The sequence below is a fragment of the Erithacus rubecula genome, assembly GCF_903797595.1.
Source record: "Erithacus rubecula genome assembly, chromosome: 2".
NCBI classification, from domain to species: Eukaryota; Metazoa; Chordata; class Aves; order Passeriformes; family Muscicapidae; genus Erithacus; species Erithacus rubecula.
The window spans coordinates 63,339,587-63,361,266 of NC_136685.1; the positions used below are offsets into that span (position 1 = coordinate 63,339,587).

The 21,680-nt window shown below is 40.2% G+C and overlaps 1 protein-coding gene across 4 annotated transcripts in view; it reads left to right on the plus strand.

The window, feature by feature from the left end:
- The window catches only part of GRM1 (glutamate metabotropic receptor 1), a 176,779-nt gene that overhangs the window by 149,692 nt on the left and 5,407 nt on the right, over window positions 1-21,680 (plus strand). For 2 of the 4 annotated variants that reach the window (XM_079298907.1, XM_079298906.1), the window contains exon 9: window positions 15,631-15,711. The exons of the other annotated variants lie outside the window; for them this stretch is intronic. In XM_079298907.1, coding sequence (XP_079155033.1) covers window positions 15,631-15,691 — 61 coding nt within the window. In that variant the 3' untranslated portion in view covers window positions 15,692-15,711. The remainder of the gene's footprint in view (window positions 1-15,630; window positions 15,712-21,680) is intronic. 4 annotated transcript variants of the gene reach the window in all.

Consider the following 21,680-nt stretch of genomic DNA (forward strand, 5'->3'; position numbering starts at 1 on the left):
TTAGTTTTTAAGGTAGTGTATTGTGACAGTCCTCATGACTGTGATTCAAAAGCACTCTCCATGCTATCCCTGTGCTCTATTTAATACTCAGCATTATGAGCAATACTCTTACTCATCATTCGTGTAAATCTCTCCATGTTCTCAAACTCAGCGTTGGTGTGAAAGTTGTGGAAGTCAATTGATGGTGAAAATGAACTTACATTCACATCTATAGAACTCGTTATTTTCCTTGCTAATAATTAAAGCAAGCCAGATGCAGCAGAGTGAGAGAGAGAACTGTTACTTCAAACAGCATCTCCCTGTGAGAAGCTCTCTGAAAATTTGCATTCTTTGTTATTTTATTGTTTTTAATCTTTAAAGAACCACCATAGGGCTAGAGTTGAGCTTAGATGATTTTCGTCCCAATTAAAATTTAAAAAAACACCAGTGAAACCTATATTTCTGAGCTTCCCAATAGAATTAAAATTCAGTTTATTTCTAGTTTTTTTGGGGATCTGCAGGTTTCTCTGAGTCACTTAGGTTGGTTTTGATTCAATTTGCATAAGAACCATTTTCATCTGTCCTTGTGATGGACTTAATACTGTAGAAAACCCATGCTGTGATCAATTTTGTCTTTATGCTACTTCAGTACATTTTACTTTTTCCTAGACGGGGGGGTCAGAAGGGAAGGGAATGGTGACATAAGGGACCCAAATACATAGCTCAGTGTGCTGCTGACTCCAGAGCTAGACAGAGAGAGAACAGGGAATGGTGAGCAGTCCTAGCAGCCACCACTTGCAGGACATGGCCAAAACTCTCTGTTGCCCAAGAGCTTGAACTCCACGCAAATAGAAAGATGGAGCCTGATCCACCTTCCTCTGACTCTATGGTAGCTAGATGGGGACTCAGACATCTCTTAGAAATGAGTATGGTGTTCCTGCAGTGTGGTTTCTGGCTGACAGTTCTGGTTTCTTTAAGTTGATATCTGTCAAAAAAAGAGTACTTTTGAATATTTTAGATCATGAGACACTTAATAACTAATTATCTGTTTTGTTTAGTCTTCTTCTATCTTTATTTAAAAAAAAGGAAGTAATTTAAAAGATCCAAATGTGATATACTCAGATTACAGTTCTTAATATGAGAGAATATTACATCCTGTTCAAAAGTTGAGCTTCTCCCTCATCATTGTCACCTTTAAAATTCAACAGGGCTTACCTGAGCTTTTTAGCAATTAGTTTGTTACATGATTTTAGTAAGATTTTCTCAATCTCTCTGTTAAACCTGTGTGAGTGTTATGAAATTAAAAAAAGCTCTACAGAGTTTAAATTGCTTTTTAAAATGAAAAGCTCAATACCTAGTCAGTATTCCTTTTTTTTCCTCATGTTAAACATCCATGTCTTTTATAAAGCCAAATTCCCACCTCTGACCTAAACCTCTCATGCAGTTACTGCATGTTCTTTCCCCAAACCAGCACAGGTGCAGAGGCACCATAGGATGGCTGATTGAAAAGGACAGCACATCTCTCTGTTCATGGGCATGAAGAACTGAAAGGTGTTTAATAGACAAGCATGAAGCTTTGGAAAGAAAGTCACAAGGCAAAACAAAAAGTAATTTCAGGGCTTTGGAGGGATTTTTTAGCTCCTAGCTGAGTCCATTGCAAAGTTTCTGAGGACATTGTGACAACAGATAAAAAAGTGAGTCACTGGAAATCAAAGAGGAAAAAGTAGAAATTGCTGCAGCCTTTGAAGCACCTGGATAACTCTGATGTGTAACTTTGTCCTTCCTGAAACAGGACTTAAAGCTACTGCTACATGCTCAATGCCCACAGGAATGAACTCCACACTGATTTTCAATGGTTTTGTTTGTGCCTTTTTTATTGTGTTTTGTTTGTTGATATTTTTGTGTAGGCTTTTTTTAAAATTTGGTTTGGTTGGTTTGTTTGTTTGTTTTAATTCCCTGTCAAAATCTGGGATTTATTTGTCATGTTTTCAGTAATTCTGCTTCTAGATTCTTCAACAGTCTCTTCTGTGGCCACGTTTTTCTGTCTGTAATTGGCCAGCACTTAAAAGATTTCTCTTCTAGATTTATTAATCTATCTTCTTGTCATGCCTTCTCCCTCTTCCTAGCTTGTTTTTTTTTCTGCTTTTCAATTTTCATCTATTTTCATGCCTGTATCAAATCTCCTCTCTGCTTAATCCATTGTATTCCAATTCCTAAACAGAAAAGTGGCATCCATCTAAATTAAATTGGTGTGGAAATATAGGGTTAAATTAAATTAGTTTTAAAAATGGAAACTAGTTTACATTTACAAGGGCAAATGAAAATTATATAAGCCTTCATAAAGCATTTTCATGCAATGTAGTGCTGTTAGCTTAACTAGTATAGCTTGGGGACTAGAGCAAGCCAAGAATGTCTTTCTTTCTCTTTCCTAAAGTAGTGCAAAAGAATTAACCAGGGAAGTCTATTAACACAGGATCAATTAGTCAATTCAAAACCTTCAGCTGCGTCTGGTGCGGATATAGAGGTCAGAAAAGTCATCTTGAAAAACATCTGTCCCAGGAGCATTGCCAACAGAGTTTCAGTGAAAATAAATTTCTTAGTAACACTAGTTAATAATAACTAGTAACACATTAATAATAAAGCACACTGCCTTTACTGATACGTTGCACTCTCAAGATGGTACACAGTCTTGAGGGTTTGAACTCATTCTTACTTTGATTGAGTTAAAATACAAACAATTGCAACCAGCATCGTTTTCCATAGACATGGTTGGGGATTTTCCAGTGGAATATATATGTTTTCCACCAGAAAATTCTGGCCTTTCAAAATGTTTCATAGAATTGGGCTTTGCTGGTAAGCTTTTTCTCTGGGCCAAGGGGACATTCTTTTTTTCCCATGGAGAGAGGAAGACATTGGAAAATCAAGAGGGAATCTTGCCCCAACAGTTAAAGTACTCAGGCTAAGAGCATCTCCTTCATTTCCCAGGTGGATGCTCTATAACTGCATTATACACTGTCCAGACAAGTCTCCTTTCTGTATGTTCTTGCCCAGCATTATTTTGGAACAGAGAAAAAAAGCATTGTAGTGCAAACCCTAGGGAGATACTTTGTATTATTCTATGAGAGAGCTTGAATCTGGGTCGGAGGGATCCCTTGTGAGTATCCCCAGCACCAAGCTACTGTCATTCTTTCCCTCTTGTCAAATGAATACTTAAATATGTATAAAAAATGGAGCAGCTCCATCAGAAGAGATGAAGAGAGAGTGATATCTGCTGTTTGTGTTGAAGCTTTGTGGGAACATTTATTGTTCATTTGCTGCTTGATGGTATTACAAGATTCTGGTTATTGTAGGATGATGGCATAGTAGCATTTGTTAGGAAAGCCTTTTGCATCTATTTTTTATTTTTCCAGATGTTAGACGGAAACTTTTGTGTATGGATCTTGCTGTGATCTTTAGCTTTCTTCTTGGCCACAAAAGTTATTTTGGTCTATGAGGGTCAATGGGCTTGAAGAGAAGGACGCTTTTACAGTACCTGTATAATTCTTTCCCTGAGGAACCAATGCTCTCTGCTGTACTACATGAAGAAAAAGTAGCAAGTGACACTTCAGATGCTGATTTTGATGAGGGTACAGGAAATGCCTTCTCCAGCCACTGCTTCACATGGACTCTACACAATGTACAGGAGACTTAAGTCAGGCCTGCAGCCTGCAGGTCTGTTGTGTTGCTTTTCTGTAGTATGCACACAAATAGAGCTGAGCCACACAGCAAGGCTCACCTCTTCTCTCATGCTTGTTGTGGGTTGCAGTAGCAGGAGAAGGATCAGTGCTGCAGGAGTCACCACAGGGAGAAAGTTCATTTTGTGTCCTTGGGTAATAAACTCCAGGTCAGGCAGCAATGCTTTTCTGCTCCCTTAGTCTTCATATATAAATTATTTTAAATTTATGGTTGAGACCCCAGGTCTGGACAACATTTTAGTTCATTTTGAATCAGAGTAGTTAAGGATTTAGTTGTCAATATACATTATGTAGAAAAATCAGAGTTAATAGGAGGCCAACTAGCAGACTCACTGAGTTCACACCACATTAATGCATAGGCTACCTGCTTTTCCCTTGTACTTTTAGTATATTTACATTCAAATATTTTTCATCCAGCTGTCTGCCTTTAGAAATGAATAGCTGATTTAAAGTACTTCCAAACATTAATTAATATAATTAATCTTTATATAATTAATCTTTTTCACACATTTCAGCAGTCTATGCCTCTAGACTGCTATCACAGACATCCAGTCTGAACAGTGTCCAGGCAGTCACCTGGTCCATGGATCTCTCAAATTTGATTTATTATTTTCCAATAAAAATTTGCAGACAACATCCCCTGGTAACTTCTTCCTGCTTCCCTTTGTCTCTTCTCCCTCTGTGCTGGCTCCCTACATACAGTTTTTTGACTGAGAATCAGGGTTCTCAGTAACATCTGTTCCCTTAGCATGTTTTAGGGAACTGCCTGCTTCATCTTGCCAGTTATAAATTATCTCCAGGTATACTTAAGTTAATGTTTCTCTTTAAACTGACTTGCTGAGTTGCCATTTCACCTTGAGCAAGCTGTACTGACAAGTTATGCTTCTCTGGACTCACTTTCCCTGGCCACTCACAGTCTACAAAGGCTTTTGGGTTCAAAGGCTTTTGGACTCTTCACCGCCTTCATTTTCAAAGCCACCCATAAACACATAGTGAGGGGAATCTTAGCACAAGTATGTCCAGAAGATTTTGGTTCACTGGTTTCTGTGGTGGTGGGAGGAGACAAATACACAATGCAGCATGGCAAGACTTAGAGGTTCTGGACACAGACAGTAAATGTTCAGCATGCCCTGCTGCAGTTGCTCAAATGCAGATATTTTACAGCCTGTCACTTAATCCAACCTAACAGCCCTGCACAGGAATAGGTGCTCAGAGTACTCCATCTTCTCACTATTATGTTATTACACCATGCAGTCAATATTCTATCTTTAGGCAGAGGTCATATAGACAAGGAGAGAGGGAGAAAAATGTGAACCAAATTGGTGAAAGCACTTTTGATGTAAGTAAAACAATGCCTTTTGTCCTGATCTCTTCAGGCTAAAGTAGGTGAAGTCAAAACAAACCCATCTATCTCAACCTATCACAGCCACACAGGGAAAACTTCCCTCTGTCTGCTTGAAATATATCAAAACTCCTGAAACAAGTAGATTTTGTGGAAATGCAAGCAGGAATAATAATAACTGGTCACCATTGTGCCTTCTCTTGTAAAAGAGATACATTAAATCCTGTGCCTCAGGACACAAGCCCAGTGTGAGAAGTATTTTCTTTGGTCCTGAAGCTCATCATCTAGCCTGCAGCACACAAGAATTATCTTTAAATGCTTCTTATACAGATTAGCATCTCATGTAGTTTTACCTTCCTACAGCAGTGCCAAACCGGAATAGAGATGATTGCTGAATCTAATAGGAGATGGTAGACTACCTTGCTTTGCAATTTAGAAAACTGATGCAGTGGGTAAACTTCTCACATCCTGCAGTAGTATTGCAGACACAATAAGACAGACCCTAATTTTTACCATTACAGACCTTGGGAAACACATTCCAAGGGACTTTCAAGAAGACCCTTAAACCTGCTTTACCTGCACAGCCATCCTACTGAAGCTTATCCCAGAGGGAAATGGCATATTATGAAAGAGAATTTTGGAACAGCAGAAAGGATATGCACTTCTGCCAGTGGGAAATTATACAGAGATGAAACAAAAAAAAATTGGCAAAATTGTACAGGACAGATGAGGTTGGTTTTTTTAACAATTTTTTTCTGTATATCTGACTTCTCCATTAATCTCCAATGAAATGCTGGCACCCACAGCCTGTTTTTGGGGCAGTGGCAGTGGCACCATGGGGCACAAGGTGCAGTGCTGGTCCATGGCTTTGAGGCTCCCAGCTGCCCACCAGGGCATGGGATTCCAAGACCACTGGACATTTGGTTCACTCTTGCATCACACCATGGAGGAATCTGCTTCCTTCACAGGTTATTGCAGATGTGGCAGCTCAAGAATGGCTCTTGGTGACACAGGTGTCAGAGGGAAGGCAGGTGGCACTTTAGCCTGGCTTGATTCATTTTCCTGTTGCAGCCCCCCACCCCGACATTTACCCAGCTTCTGTATTCAGTGCAGCCCTTCACGCTCTCCTGAGGCTGTGGTGCCTTTTCAGGAAAGCCTCTTGCATGCTCACAAAGGATAGCTGAAGTTGTTAATGCCAGACATCTCTCTCTCAGCAGTCAGTATGTTTGCTGGCTTTGCTGGGCTGTTTACTGGTCTTAAACCATTAATGATTTTGCAGACACATAACGCTATGACATGTAACAGCTCTTACCCAGTTCTCTTGTGGATGTGATGTGAATTTCATCTAAGAAAATACAACAAACTCAGTCAACCTGTTCTGTCCTTGTCATTTTATTGATTTGAGTGAATATTTAAAACTCCCAGAAGACAGTTACATGGTTCCAAAGAGACTCTTAGAACCAATGTTAAAGAACTGGGAAGAAGCACAAAATAATGGGGGAGTGTGAAACTTAACATTCCAATGGCAATCTTTCCTAGCCCTGCTGCAGGGTTGTCTGTTAAATTAGATCTATGTAATTATATCTAATATTGTCTTCCATAGCCTTGAATTTGCATTTGATTATGATGCACATATATTGTAGTTCTGGTCCACAGACCAAAATTAAAATAGAGAATAAGGGATAAAACACTCTCAGATATCACTTCCACACTTACATACTTTCTCATTTAAATAACTACTAAAGCCCATATTTATTTAAAAATCAGGCATGGCATACGCATATATCAAATTATATACCAAATTGTCTATCTGTGTGTATATGTGTAAAAAATCCAGTCTGGTGATAGTGGGGTTTTTTTTTTTTAATCCTTCTAATGAAAAATAAGGGGCATAGCTGCATAAAGAGCCATAAATTTTCCTTCCAATGATACCAGCTAAAGGGAGTGCCAGCTTATGCATAGCTGATCACACGCCATTACTAAGGCAAGATGAGGAGAAGAAGTTGGAAAAATTACATACTATGATTGGGATGTTTGTGATCAAGCTAAAAGCAAAGGGTCTGGCAGTTTAATCTCATGTTTTGCATCCACAGCCAAACAGAGAGTGCCTGAGACTACATTTTGGAGATATAACTTGGAAAAGCTATGAGGTTCTTCAGTGGCCTCCCAGTCAGAGCAGTGGGGGTAAACATCCCTCAGACAAAACCCAGGTTATACTGAATAAGTTTCCAGGAAACATTAAATACCTGCACTCCCATCCAGATTTCTGCTTCTTTATCACCAGTCAGAGCCACATTTTATGTGCATGGTCGCGTTAGATGAGAGGGCTGTTGTGTGAGGTTCTATGCAATTTCGTCCCTTTCTCAGAAGTTCCCAGTTTATGGCAGTTTTGCCACTGTCTTTTCAGGGGTGGTCACGATTTTGTTCTCCCAGGATATTTTGACAGGGCATATGTCTAAGGCACGATCTCTGAGTCCAGCCTGGGTCTTGCCAAAGGACTGCTGGAGAACTTCAGTTTACCATTCCTTCTTTTGTTTTGCAGCTCTCAAGACACTGAAACACAAAATGTTTTCCTACTTGGGGGCACTTCTGTAGCAGCAGGCAGCTTTGTTTAATGAATCTCAATACTTAAGCACAACGACAAAAAGATACACAGTCACATCGAGCTTTATAGTTATGTACCATAATCTCTGCTTCCTGACTGAGAGGAAGCAAAGGCAGCACTACAGAAATCCTGGGGAAAGCTAGTATCTTTCTTGGCATAAACCACAGGAATAAGGCCACTGCTTGTAATTTAATTTCTTGCTTGACTGAATCACTTATTACATTTCCTTGTATTTTGGTATTTGTATACATTATTCATATCCAGTTAGGATGCTGCAAAAGTGCACCAGCTCAATATTGAGTGATAAAAACAATTGTGTTCCCATGTAGGGATAAGCAAATGTTGTTTATCTGCTTAGCACCATGCTCTCACATTGTTTTGGTTACAACCGTCTCTGTGAAAAAAAAATAAGGAAGAAAATTTCACCTTTAAAAAGTGTCAGATGCATAAATAGGTGTTGAAGGTTACATCCAGTTAAGCACCTAAAACCCTCTATATTATGTATAGAAATCAGATTCCAACTCTCATAAGTCCGCTCTTAGGAAGAAAAATCCCCAAACCCATGTTGTGTGTGAGTGATGCTCTGAAATATAAAATGGAAATGGAATAATGAAGGAAAATACAAGTCTTCTAGAGGCCACTAAGATTTTTTAACTCAAGAATGCAATTTACATCCTTTTTATTCTCAAAGTTTGGGATGTTTCAGCCTATGCCACTGTTGCTCACCTCACCTCAGCAGAAACAAAGAGAGCTGTGACATTTTACAAATAGATGATAATTCATGTTCAAATACTTGCTAGAATAAATGTGCAGGGTGTTCTTCTTGAAGCAGTTGTTCTGCAGGGGTCTCTGAGCCACCTTGTGACTTCATACATCTTTGAGCTAATTTAGGGGTGAAAAAACTTGGGTACTGAAGGATATCATGTGGATCTCTAATATTCTTTATATAAGAACAAGACTAAAAAACAGCACAAGTATTATACACATCTATGTACAGTTAATGCCAGAGTTTGTTTTTTCCCTCAAATTAAGACATCTGCCAATTCAGTGCCAAGTTACTAATGTGAAATGCAGAACTACTGCTTATTTATTTAATCCTTTTCCTTGCTTAGGGACACAAGAAGCACATGAGAGCCCAAAAATGGAATAACACTTTCATGTCTTCTCTTTCGCTGACATGAAAGGCATTTTGCATTCTGGTTTGTCCACCAAGTTTATCCCTTCTTGCAATGAGCTCTCCCCTTTATTCAGGGATGCCTCACAAAACAAAATACCACAAGACAAACTGCAGATGTTATGATCACATGCTGACAAAGCATCTAATTTTTAGCCAGACTCCACAATTCACAAATAAATCCTATCCCCAGAGAGAGAAGATGGTCTGTCACTGTTAAGGGAATATGGGTGGGCATGGTTCTACACCCTCTTAAAAATTAAATCTGCAGATTCAGATGTTCATAAGATGGATATGGAAAAGCAAAGGCTAACTTCTGGTGCACTACTCAGTCCAAAATCTGGATCTAGTCTTCGCTAAATGTCTGTCATTCAGATGTGTGTAATGGAGCAACCTACTTTCTTACATGGTTTTTTTTCTGTTTTGTTTTGTTGGGGGTTTTTGTTTGTTTGTTTGTTTCTTTTGTTTTGTTTGTTTTGTGGGGTTTGGTCTTTTTTTCATGCCAAGGTGTATCTGTAGAATAGTAGAATAGACTCTACCACACAGAAGACATACACAGTCAAAGAGCCACTAATGAACATGGCCATCATGAGAAGCCAAGTTCTCTGCTGTGCCAAAGGACTCTAAGAAACCACTTTAAGCATGGGTTGAAAGTGTATCAATATAATCAAGTGTATCAATCTGCCTCCACATTAAAGTTGTTAGAGACTATTTAATTTTGAAATAACAAGTCAACTAATTTTCCAGAGAATATATGTGCTCTGGAATTCAGCCTCCCACACCTGACAAGCATAGGTTAAAAGTCATTATTGGTGTAAACAGCAAACAATTGTGCAGGCTGCAAGTAATCACACAATTTGTCACTTTTAAGCCGACTTGACAAGTTTTTTGTTAGTTCATTATAGATAATTTACCATTTCTAACTTACTCCTTCAGTTTATCTCTTCTTAAGCTATTTCCCTTTCTCTGCTCTTTGTGGTTCTTCTTTTGTGGTGTACAGGATGTGACTTTCTTCTCCACTATAAAATTAACCTTACAAAGAGGAAAACAGAAAATAAAATGAATTACTGTCTGCTGGATTCCTTGAGACAGATTTCAAGGTCAGATAAGCACTTATGTCAGCACCAGAGAAACTGTCCCTGATGCCCATGGTGTGGGGAACAGGGGTGAGAGCTGTCCCTTTCAGCAGCAAATTGTTAGTTTAGTGCAGCTGTGCTGCAGCATCACAGTGAGAGATGTCAAAGCTGATAATAAACTCTATCAAAACAAGTGCCCCTTGATCTGATTATAGCAACTCCTCACAGATTGTTTGCTGGTAGATTGTTTGCTGGTGTTTGCAATTTCAGACTGATCAGCCCCAGAGAATCACAGGTTCAGTTTAAATAACCATCTACAAGCCACTTTCTAGTTAGTAGATCCTCCTTCTCTTTACCCAACATTATTAATTTTTCCTTATCCTTGTATTAAAGCCAATGGCTTCTTACCTAGTTCTTGTTAGTCTTCCCCTCTACTTTAAAGGATTTTTTTTTTTAATGTTATCTTCTGGCCATTTATTTTCCTGGCACAAACCAAATCTTCAGTTGGTACCATTCTGCCTGTTTTGGCTGGTTTGCAAGCCTTGCATTCCCAGATAAAGCACTGTCTGGAAACTGGTACTTATTTCACATTACTCGGGTTTTTTTTTCATCTCAGAGACCCCAAGACAAGTTAATTTACCAGATAGGCAGCACACCCTGGAAGCAACCAACCAAAGCAAAGAAAGCAAATTCCATCATCTGTGGAAACCTGTACAGAGGGATTATCTACCTGAGCAGAGTGGCAAGGACTGAAGGGAGCGATGCCTGAGGGCAGACAAGGGCAGGAGGTGCCTGGGGAGCACTGAGGCACTAGTGTGGGTGCCATTAGCCCCGCTGAGCCGCGGGCTCTGTGCCCAGCTGGCAGATCCATTCCTGGCCTCACCGGCTGGAGTGCAGGGCTGCCCCTGTGTGCAGTCGGAGCTCGTGTGCCCAGGCACTACAGCATCTGCTGGAACACAGTGTGGCCCCAGGCATCTCTGTCCTCCCCAGTCAGTGAGTCCTTCCTCCTTTACTTTCCCACATCCTCTGAAACATAAGGCTATGTACGTTTCTTAATCCTTAATGTTATATCAGTTATCTTGAAAATCTCATCCCAGTCAGCCAAGAGATTTTCCTGTGGCTATATTGGGCTATCATAGCCTGTAGATCATCAAATGATTTAAGCTGCCCTAAGCCAGAACTGACACTCAAAGCCTTCCTTTATCCCATGCCATCCATTGCCTATGCAGAGACAAAAATCTGGACAGCCATGTAAACTCAAATCAGGAAATAAGAGGGTTATTTTTTTCTCCTTTCTTTTTCTGGCATAGTTGTGACCCAGATTAGCTGTCCCTGTTGTTCCCTGCCAGATGATTGAATAATTGCACCAAAGGATGTGCTGACACAGAGGGGAGGTGGAGCAGCAGAAGGGAGCAACTGGGGAGGGCCAGAACGCTTCCCCAGCACACAGCTGGCTCCTGCTGCCCTGAGGTGACCTGAAGTGCACACAGCCTTTGCTCCATCTTCACTATCCAGCTCAGTGCCAGGCCTTTCTGGGCATCCTTCTGGGATTATGTTCTCCTTGGTGAAATTGACCCTTCTGTCCTCTTCAGCAGATGCTCACACCTCAACAGAAAGGGAGTGCCATGAAATCCCCCCTGCTTCTGAGTCTTCTGTGGGTGATAATTATCCATATGCCTCACTCTGCTGGGTGAGGGTGAATAACCCTATAGACTCCTTTTTACTTGTACTGCTCTTTGCACCATGGCTCTTTATTTCTCTCCACAACTTGTTGCTGTGCCATTGATTAGCATAATTAATTTAAAATCCAGGGCAATTAATTCTGTACATCACTTAGACTGGAATCTGGGACTTGTGTTTTAAAAATTAAATTGTACCAAGAATCTGTCCATCTTCCCAACTTCATCTATTGGCTTATAAATCTTCTACAGGTCCTAGCTCATATGAAAGACATTGACAATTCAGCTCTTCATCCTACAGGAAAAAGACATGGCTTTGCTTTTTTTATGTAGTTATCTTTTGATCCAGCTATGACAACTGTACATAAAACCTGACCTTTCAAGGACACAAACATCTGAAGAGGAACATACTTCTTCCCAGGAAGATGCTAGAACTGGAGAGGCTTTGGGATGAGGATTTGGGATGGGAGTTTATTTGAATACTTTAGTGGTCTTGTTCTGCACGTGAGATTTGCTTACCTTTCTAGTCACCTTGCAGACTGCTAGAGCACTGAGGAGATGAAATGCAGGCCAGAAAGTTTGTGGTGTTGCTGAGATATCCCTTGGGAGTCCAGAGGGCAGCCTGTCTTAGTGCTGGAGCAAGAATTGCTCTTGAATGTGAGGCAGTGTGTCAAGGGCGCATGGTGCAAGGCTTCTCCTTTCCTTTACTAAAGCTAGATAAAGATAGGTAAGTTCTTAAAATGAGTTAATTCAGGGCCGTCACCTAACTTCCCTTGAATATCATCCCTACTTTACTTTCTTCCTAATGCTATTGATGGTCAGTTGTTTCCAATGAGACTGTACAAATTCTGGTGATATGCTATTCTGTACTTTTTTTCACATGGGGAATGTGAAAGGTTTTTTTACAGCTTGGAGTACATCTAGTGAGGAGGATCTCTGACCATGACTTGAAATGATAAGTAGTACACTGTACTGCATCTCAGTTTTCTTGAGCACCAGACAGATTCATTCAGTTTGTGTGTGTTTGGGAAGTCTGGTTGAGCAGAGAGAATAATTCCAGATCAGAAGGTGAATGTTTCTAGATTCACAGCTGTTCAGATGTGAAACATTGCAGATAGCAATTTACACTTCCTATAATCCTGACACAGCTGTTTGCCTCGTGGGATGATTCATTTACACTTAAGAGGAAAGATGGTGGTAAGAGTGACTCTTCACTCGGATCCTTTATATTCCACACTGCAAATTTCAACAGGCTTGTTACCTACTCTGTTCTGAATGACTAGCCAGAAGCATTTTTCTGCTTCAAAGAACATAAAGTAAAGCAATTAAGCCACCTCTTTCAGGAACCCTCTGCACTGCCACCCTGTTTCCTCTGCCAGACTCCTTGTTATTGCACCCAGGGGTTCCTTATAAAGAGCTCAGACACTTTCATGATGGCATGCCAGCTCCTTGTTCAAATGCACAGGAGATCCATTCTGCCTCTGGGCTCAGGATACAAATAACTACTCAGCAGGAATTACCCTTGAGAAGACTGCCCCCAAAATGACTCATTAATCCTCATATTGTAAAGATGGGCAGAGTATCTAATGTTTTATAACCAGAAAAATGTATGTGAAGTGCTATTACTGCCTGCAAGACTAGGAAAAAGAAGAGATACATTGTCATCATTAAAAATAAAAGCAAAAAAAAGAGAGGTATAGAGATCTGGGCATTAATTCTGAATCACAGTTCTGCAGTATTAGCATACACTACTAGGAAGATAAAAGAAAGCCTACAAGGATATTTCATATTCAATGCATCAAAATTGTTTATTAGTATTTATACAGTTGACATTAATTTGATAATTCACTGAAATACAATCAACACATGCACTACATTTCTCATACTATAAATCTCAATTTCACTGTAAATTCAAATTCTACTGAAGCGTGAACCCTGAGATGTAGGTGATTTCTGTTGTTTATATGCTGGGCATCACCATGTGGGGATCACCCTTGACCTTGATCAAAAGGCAGACCATTGCTTTGATGGAGCTCGGCAGCATTTTAACAATAGCTACCCCCTTCAGAATGCAAACCTGGCATTTGGGGGTTGCATAGTCTATTGGATGTAACATCTGTGTCTAATTTTGCCTGAGGTGCACAACTGCAGCTACAGTAAGAGAGGAGTTTGCTGTATTTTGAACATGTTTTGAGACTTTTTGAACTGCTTGAGGAAGCAGGCTTCTTTCTTCCTTTCACTTAGGAGGACTTCATAACAAGACTTACAAATGCCCAAAGCTTGGAGAACAAAATGCCCTCAACTCACTACAGAGATATGTATGAGTAAGAAGAAATACAAAGGGGGTGCAGCAAAGTAAGCAGTAAGTGACAGGAATGGGCAGCAGCTGAGGAATGATGCTGCCAAAGCCTGTTGACTCAGAAAGATCCAAGTTCCAAGCAGTGCTCTGAAATAAGTCTTCCACCTTTTCCATAGTCCTAAGCAGGGCTGTCTGTGGCTGTGTGCCCTCTGTTGAGTGTACAGCACTGCATGCATGTGAAATACATTTAGTTTTGGGTTTTTCTCTCAGATAATCAACTGCATGTTGCTATCTGTTTTGTAAAATTAGCTCCTGTGACTGAACAAAAAGCATGGGAAGTAGAAAGCTCTTATTCTCTCAACTGATTAGGAAAACTGGAAGACTGTAGAAATGCTGAATATTCTATCTAATCAGAAGCCTAATAAAACCTGTAACTTTAAAAGGGTGGAGGAGAGACCATGGTAGCTAAGTTCCTAGTCATGATCACTTTTAAATTTTCAAATCTCAGCAATCTCATTACGCCTTGGTAAAGAATTTAATTTTTCTAGAGGCTTCAAACTAATCAAGTGGCAAAATTGCTCAGCAAAATGTTCCATTTGTATTTTATCCATAATAGTTCAGAAGTCATCTCAAGGCATCTACCACTCCCAAATGGTTATGCATGTGTTCCGTGTACATCATGCCATGCTCCTGTGCTCCAGTATGTGGTGAGAGGAATGGCTTGTTGGGCTCATGTGCTGAGTGTGCAGTACATGCACACACCATCCCTGAATCTATCATTTTGAGGTACACGGAAGTCTGGCAAACATGCACTATAACTGTTTAATGGGGAGAAATGCTGAATTTCAATTTGCATTTTATTTGCACTAAAATGATGGGTTTTGTTTTGTTTTGGTTTTTTTGTTTGTTTGTTTTATGTTTTGGTTTGGTTTTTTTCAGAAATTCAGTGATGCATTCCATGTGCAAATATATCTGATATTTTTGTCAAAGCATGCACATTTGTGTATATTATTTTTATTGATACTGGGGAAGACTAACGAGAATTTGCATCTGCTTGACAGGGCAAGGAAGGAAAGAAAAATGAAGTGGAAATCATCCCATATTAATAGCACAAACTGCAATCTGCAATTCTGTATTGAATTATCATTGCAGATAGAGTGCTTAGGAGGCTATTCATTTTATGTCTACCTCAATAAACCCAATGCTTCCTTTAAAAAAAGAAGCACACCAGTGAAATCACATATAATGAAAGCTGGTGACTATTCAGCCAGAGCTCCAAAAGAAAAAGAAACATTTAGAAAAACAGATTATGGGAAAAGAGACAAAGAAAAAAGCAACAGCTGAGTATATATTAAAAACTCCACCAGCAAAAACTTTTGGTGATGTTTTTGTAAATAAGATGTGAAGGGCAGATGATCCTTTTTTATCATTTCAACCTATGTTGAGAATACCAGGAATGAATTCCTCTGACAGCTAGATGCACAGCAGTCCTTGCCATCTGGTATGCAAAGTGCATCAAAGCTGAGCACAGGAAGCAGAATGAACATTGTGAAAATATATTTTAAACAGTATTGTGCTGGAGCCAAGGAGAAATCTATGTGGAAGTTGAGGTGACAAGAGGATAAAAGATGGGAAAGCCCACAGGCATAGGTCAGGGACAGGCACCTCTTGAGTGGTATAGCCACCATGTGTGCACATGTGTATAGCCACTCACTGGGTGTCTTTTTCTTTTCAATCTTCAGGAAGAGGCAGCCAGAATTCTCGCCCACCAGCCAGTGTCCGTCGGCACATGTGCAGCTTTGAAAAATCCCTGCAGTGAATGTGTAAGAGAAGCTGCATGACAAAGAGTGGTTTTACCCCTTGCTTTCTTTTTCTCATTGGTTTATCATGTCTAATGATGGGACAAATGTGGTGCATGCCATTAAAGATGGGAAATTTACTTATGTCCCCTTGTTTCACACAATACTTTAAAAATTGTCCAGGTGTGATGAAGAGGACACTGAATAATTTTTTTGCAGCTTTTACTTTTTTATTTCTAAATGCCTACAGCTTTGCAAATATGTCCTCTTTTTTGTACTAATTTTATCTTCTTTTCCCATTTAGCCAAAGTTTTTCTCCTTTTTGTAGTTTTGCATAGAGATGACATTATCCTGTGTGCCTAGACATGGCAAGTCACCTTTGCTGTGCACAGCTCTTGCTAACCTGTGCTTGTTAGTGAACTGCAGATTCAGACCCAGCTGAGGGAACACAGAAAACACTTGTTTGGTGGGATTTGAAGAAAACAGGGAAATCACAAGAAGGCACATGTAAATAAAACCAGCAGGATTTGGCATAGGAGCAAACAGCATCTCAATATAATACCAGTGAATCTTTTTTCTGTTGTAATTTCTGAAAGATATTCAGATTCTGCATAGTTCTGCATTCAGCAAACAATAGCGAAGTTCAGCTCTTCAGAAACAAGAAGTGCGAAGGCTGCCCTCTCTGAGCAAATACAAACACGTGGGAGAAAACAAGCAAGCTGTTGCAAAAACAGAAAGGCTTCACCTCATTTCTTCCAGATTTGTGCTCATTTCCATCTGATAAGCAGCAGATGTGAAACAGTCCTGCTCCCTGCCCCAGGGAAGATTGTGCAGTGACTTGGTGGAAAGATGCTGTGATCCACTGACACAGCATTTTGGGCAGTGCCGCTCGCTGCAACCAGAGATGCTGTTGCAGTGCTCTGAGCAGTGCAAAGCATTCTAGCTTTGTGTTTGTCTCTGACAGTCTATGCAATTTGTGGGCATGTAGCAATGATGTTAATTCAATCCAACCTACCCCTCTGATTTGCAGATCAGAAGAAATCCACAAAATGTTTTATACATTTGGAGCAGTCATAATGGCTTTATGGGGCTTGTGCAGCAACCAGATTTGGCACCCTGAAAGGCAAACTGTACACCGGCAGTGTAAGGAGCAGTACAACTAATTGTTACTATCTTCTAGTCAGAACAATATGCCCTTCTTTTCTGAGCTAGAACAAGTGCTGCAGATTCTCAGGGTACAGATCACCAATTGTCTGTCTGGAAATTCAAATGGGAGTCCAACACATAGGCATGCTATTAGGAGGCAAAACCAAATGCAATGACAGATTCTATTCAAAAAAGCATGGGCACAAGCTGTGAAACTCCTGAGCACAGGCATAGCTCAACCTCCTGCTTTTTGCATGACCAGTTTGCATTTTCAGTTCGGAAAAAAATACGTTATCCGCATGAGCTCCTGAGAAACACCTCTGGTGAGACTCCAGGCTGTCAATAGGTTTGCAAATGCCCGTGGTAGCTGCCCGGATAAGAATGGCTGCAAGAAGCAGAAGAGATTTTCAGATTTGCTGATCATGAAGTTTACTATTTTGGCTTCTCTGCCCATCCCTTCCCCTCAGGTTTCCCTCTCCCTCTAGCCAGAGCTGATGTGTTCAGTGGCCTGGCAGTTTTGCACTGTGGCACAGGGAAGGACAAATCCTCCATCAGCAACCTGAGTTCCCTGTGGCTACACAGCCCAGTTTAGCAGCAATTGTCCATCATATCACCAGCTATCCATCACCACCACCTGGTCTCAAGCCTCATTCACAAAAACTCCAGCAGTTTGTAAGTCCAGATTTTCCTTAAGAGGCCCTGCTTCAACACCCCAACTCACTAGAAATCACCACACGTGCTATTGTTTCCCTCAGCTCCCACCCACAAGCAAGTAGATGCAGACTCTTGGAACTGTCTTGTGTTTTGATGCATATAATACTTAGCATCATTTTTTTCACTAATGTTCATCTGCATTCTCTGTACAGTGCTGGAGATGGTTAGAAATGCAGAATCATCAACATATAGAATCATAAAATTTTATTATCATATTAAAAAACCCAGAAGCATCAGCTCAGAGTTTCAGGGCTCTTTTCTTCTGAAGCTGCACATTTGTTACCATGGAAACTTTTGGATACACCCAAAAAACCCACAGGCTTTACAGGCTGCTCTATCTACTGCAGCATATTAGGGAGAGCTGTATATTACAAACAAGAGGCCTCATGACTAAGCTTCCTGTGGCAACTTGGCTAAGTTTGCCACAGGGTTAAGTGCTCAAAATGCTGTCATGTTAAGGCAAGTCTGGTGGCTCTTTAAGCCCTGTTTAAACTGTTGGGAATTTATTTTATTCTCAATTATACCAGAGAATCTGATAAGTTATTGTGGAAGAAGGGCTTCATTGACCTCTACCTCTGCAAGGGTTGCACACTCTTTGGCAGGAAATATCCAAGGCAACAGGCTTTTCTGTTCATTAGGAATTACTTCTTCTCTGATACAGCTATTGACTAGGAAATATCCTGGGTGTGCAATATAATTTGGTCTTTTTGTAGCTTCATTTAGGGGTCTCAGCTGGGCATCTCTATGCCATGTGAAATGTCTTTCAGCTTCGGTGCTAATGCCTTTGAGATGCTTAAAAAAAAACCAGAATACATTCAGATATTTTAGTTTTATCTCGTGCACTCTCTCCCATGTCCCCAGTGTTTTTTTAATTGCTGTTCACTATACAGCTTTCAGTTTGTCAATACTTTTTTGGTAAAAACCATGGTGGCCCAAATAATTTTCCATCAGAACCACAGAGGATTACAGAAAGCAAGGAAAAACCTCCAACTGTCTTAATTACTATTAAATTGCATTCACAGGAAAGACCTCCTGATCTCTGCACCATGGTGTGGTGCTTTTGAGTGGGGAATACAGAATTCATGAGCAATTTTTGTGGGTTTATTCTATTCAAAGTTCATTAATTAGTGTTTCTTATTCAACAGCAGCTCCATGGCATTTCTTTTGATGTACTGTTTTTTGAAGGTCGTTGATCTTCACAGTCTCCCAGTCCTACAGACTATTTTGCCTTATTTGCACCCACCTACACTTTTTGTAAATGAATTTAGTTCTAGCATTTTCCTTGTACGTTCCTAAGCTTTCTAGGTTCTTTTGCTCGAAAACATTGTAATTTTCAGTTTTCAGGTTCTATCAGCTGTGCTTCCTTCTCTGTCTGTAAGAATAAATGCTTCAGCTCAGGCATTGACATTGGCTGCACTGTCATATACATTTATTTGAATTTGCAGCATGGAACATGCCTTCAGATAACACAAATGTGCTTCTCTGTTGATAACAGAGGACTTATGATGATGTACACAATGTTTTACTATGTATTAACTTTATTATCCTTAAAAAATTATCAAAAATACTCAGTAGGATGAATTCATTCTGAATATTTGGTGGGGTTTACTTATTAATAAGAATAAAATAAATAGATTCAAAAGCTATTCATTACTAAGAGCACTTTTTAATTTCGCTTTGATTTGCAGGTTTCTCATCTTAATTTCTGGATCACTGGATGAATTTTCTTGCTGTTTCTGACAAATTGTTTATTATCTTGATTTTTGTATTATCTATTGGATTGTTTTCTCAAAGCAATACCTCAGTAGTTCTTGGATAATTTTTTTCAAAATACCTAATGAACACACATGTGGAGCAAAGTTTTTCATTAATATTGGATGACTGAAATGTGACAGCTCCTGTATTTCAGATGAGACTACAAATTTCTATTAGTAATTATAATTAGTAGTCAGACCTTCATACACATTATCAGTGTAATATTCTCACACCTCTGTTGAGCTAGGTAGGTTAGATCTATGATGCACACTGAAGTTTTAGGACTTCAACTACACTGAAGCAAAGCATTTCTCGCACCACCCTCACTCCCCTAAATTCACAGCTACACAAAAGCACCTATGGACATAAAAATTATAGTTAAGTCTCAAAGTGAATAAATCTACTTATTTTGGGATATTTGGCTACATCTGAGCTTTTGGATTTGAAAGTAATTCCCTACCCCTAGGACCAGGTATGACCCTAACAGCAACCCACTCCTATGGTAGCACAAATGTAAAGTGAGTGACTCCAGTCTTGGTTCCAGCTTTCCCCATCTGGGTGACCAGAGCAGAGAGGTGAGGGGGACTCCTAACCTCTGATCCCAGCCTGGAGACCCTGTGGATGGAAAACAGGATCTCATCACAGGGATGATGTGTATGTGTAACTCAGATGAAGTCACTTAACTTCTGCATTAGAGTAACTTGTGAAGGAAATGAATATGTTACATTTATTTTACATAAACCAGTGGCTAGACAGAGAGTTGGAAAAAGCAGCTCTGGACTTGAGCTCACTCACAACACCTCTAAAGATTATCAGATCATCAGGTTCTGCCCTGGTAAGACAGTGTGACAGCATTATGTTTTCCTAGATTTTCTGTAGCAGCTTTCATTAGACATTTAAAGCAGTGCTCTAAGCTCTTGATCCCATGCCCAAGGTAATTTTGTCCATAAAAAAAAAAAGAGGGGGGGGGGTGGGGGAAGGGAGGAGCAACAAGGAAAAGTTAGTTAAGTAACTTAAATTTCCAGAAACATAAGTGTGATGTTAAACGTTGCTCTAATTATACAGCAGTAAACAAAAGCATTGGAGCCATGCTGTGAGAACAGTTTTAAGTTCCTCTTTTCACAAAGATAGAGATTATAGTCTAAAGGAGCTAAGGCTGAAATTGGTTTGTGATTCTTTTATGCATTTAGGTGATTATATGAGGCAAAAATCATGACCATACATCAAACAGGGTCTGTGATTGATTATGGCTCCTTCACTCATGAGAGAATGAAGAGAAGTTTTACCAGCCCAGGTTTAAGAGATGAGTCCCTAGAACCAGTATTCTAGAAGTCAGGCTTGCAGCAACATGCAGACTAGCATGGCTTGCTTTGCTAATGAGCACCAGGGCTGGCTGTGGCAGCTCTGAGAGGAGCGGCTGCTCAGAGCAGGGAGATATCACTACCCTGGATTAAAACCTGCTCACTCCCTTAATCAAATTTCATGCCCCAGTGGAAATGGAAACAATAATGGAAGAGACCTTGGGGATACCAACAAAGCACCTGCAGTGTGCTGCAGTGCAGGCATTAGACTTAAATTTTAGGCTTGTTAGCTTAGGCCATGGGAACAGTGAGGAAGCAGTGGGACAGGGTTTAGGCAGCTCACTGCCACTTATGTGACTGCAGGGTTGGAGAGAGTTTGTAGTTTACTGACTGCCTCCCTGTGGGTAGGGCAGAAATACCTCTACTGGCTTCCTGGGATGGCATCCATCAGCAAGTGCTGTGTGGGGGTGAGAAAGGTTTTGTCCAATGCACAGCTTTTGAACAGAGCATTTGTTTTTGCTTTGCATCCCAGTGCCTCCAAAGGCTGGTCACCTCTGTGTCACTGTTCAGGGACAGCTCTGCATGTGCTGTGCTCTGGAGCCAGCTGTCAGTGGCTGCAACTGGGCTCTCTGAAAGGAGGAGCAGCACTTGGTTGCTGGTATGACAGTTCAGGACTTAATTTTTCCTGACAAAGTTGCTAGGCTTCTCAATTTGCATTTTATGTTCATTCTTAAAATTTTATCATCACAGAAGGGACTGCCAGGTAATCCCAGTGCTTCCTACTGGCTGTGGCATTTCAGTTACTACAGTGACTACAAGGAGGTAGGCTGGGCCAAAGCATCTGGCTGGCAATGAGACAGGTAACATTTATTATTTCTCTTATAACTTCTTCTCTGGTTAATTGCCATTTTTGCTTTAAAAACAAAACAAACAGCCTTATATATTAAATCTGTGCTGGCTCTTGTCTAACATCACCAAGCTGGCTCAAAAGACAGTTTCACTTATGTCAGCAAGCTTAAGATTCTTCCTCAGCTCATGGCCACTTGGAGAGGATAGCAGACCACTACTGGCATCTGG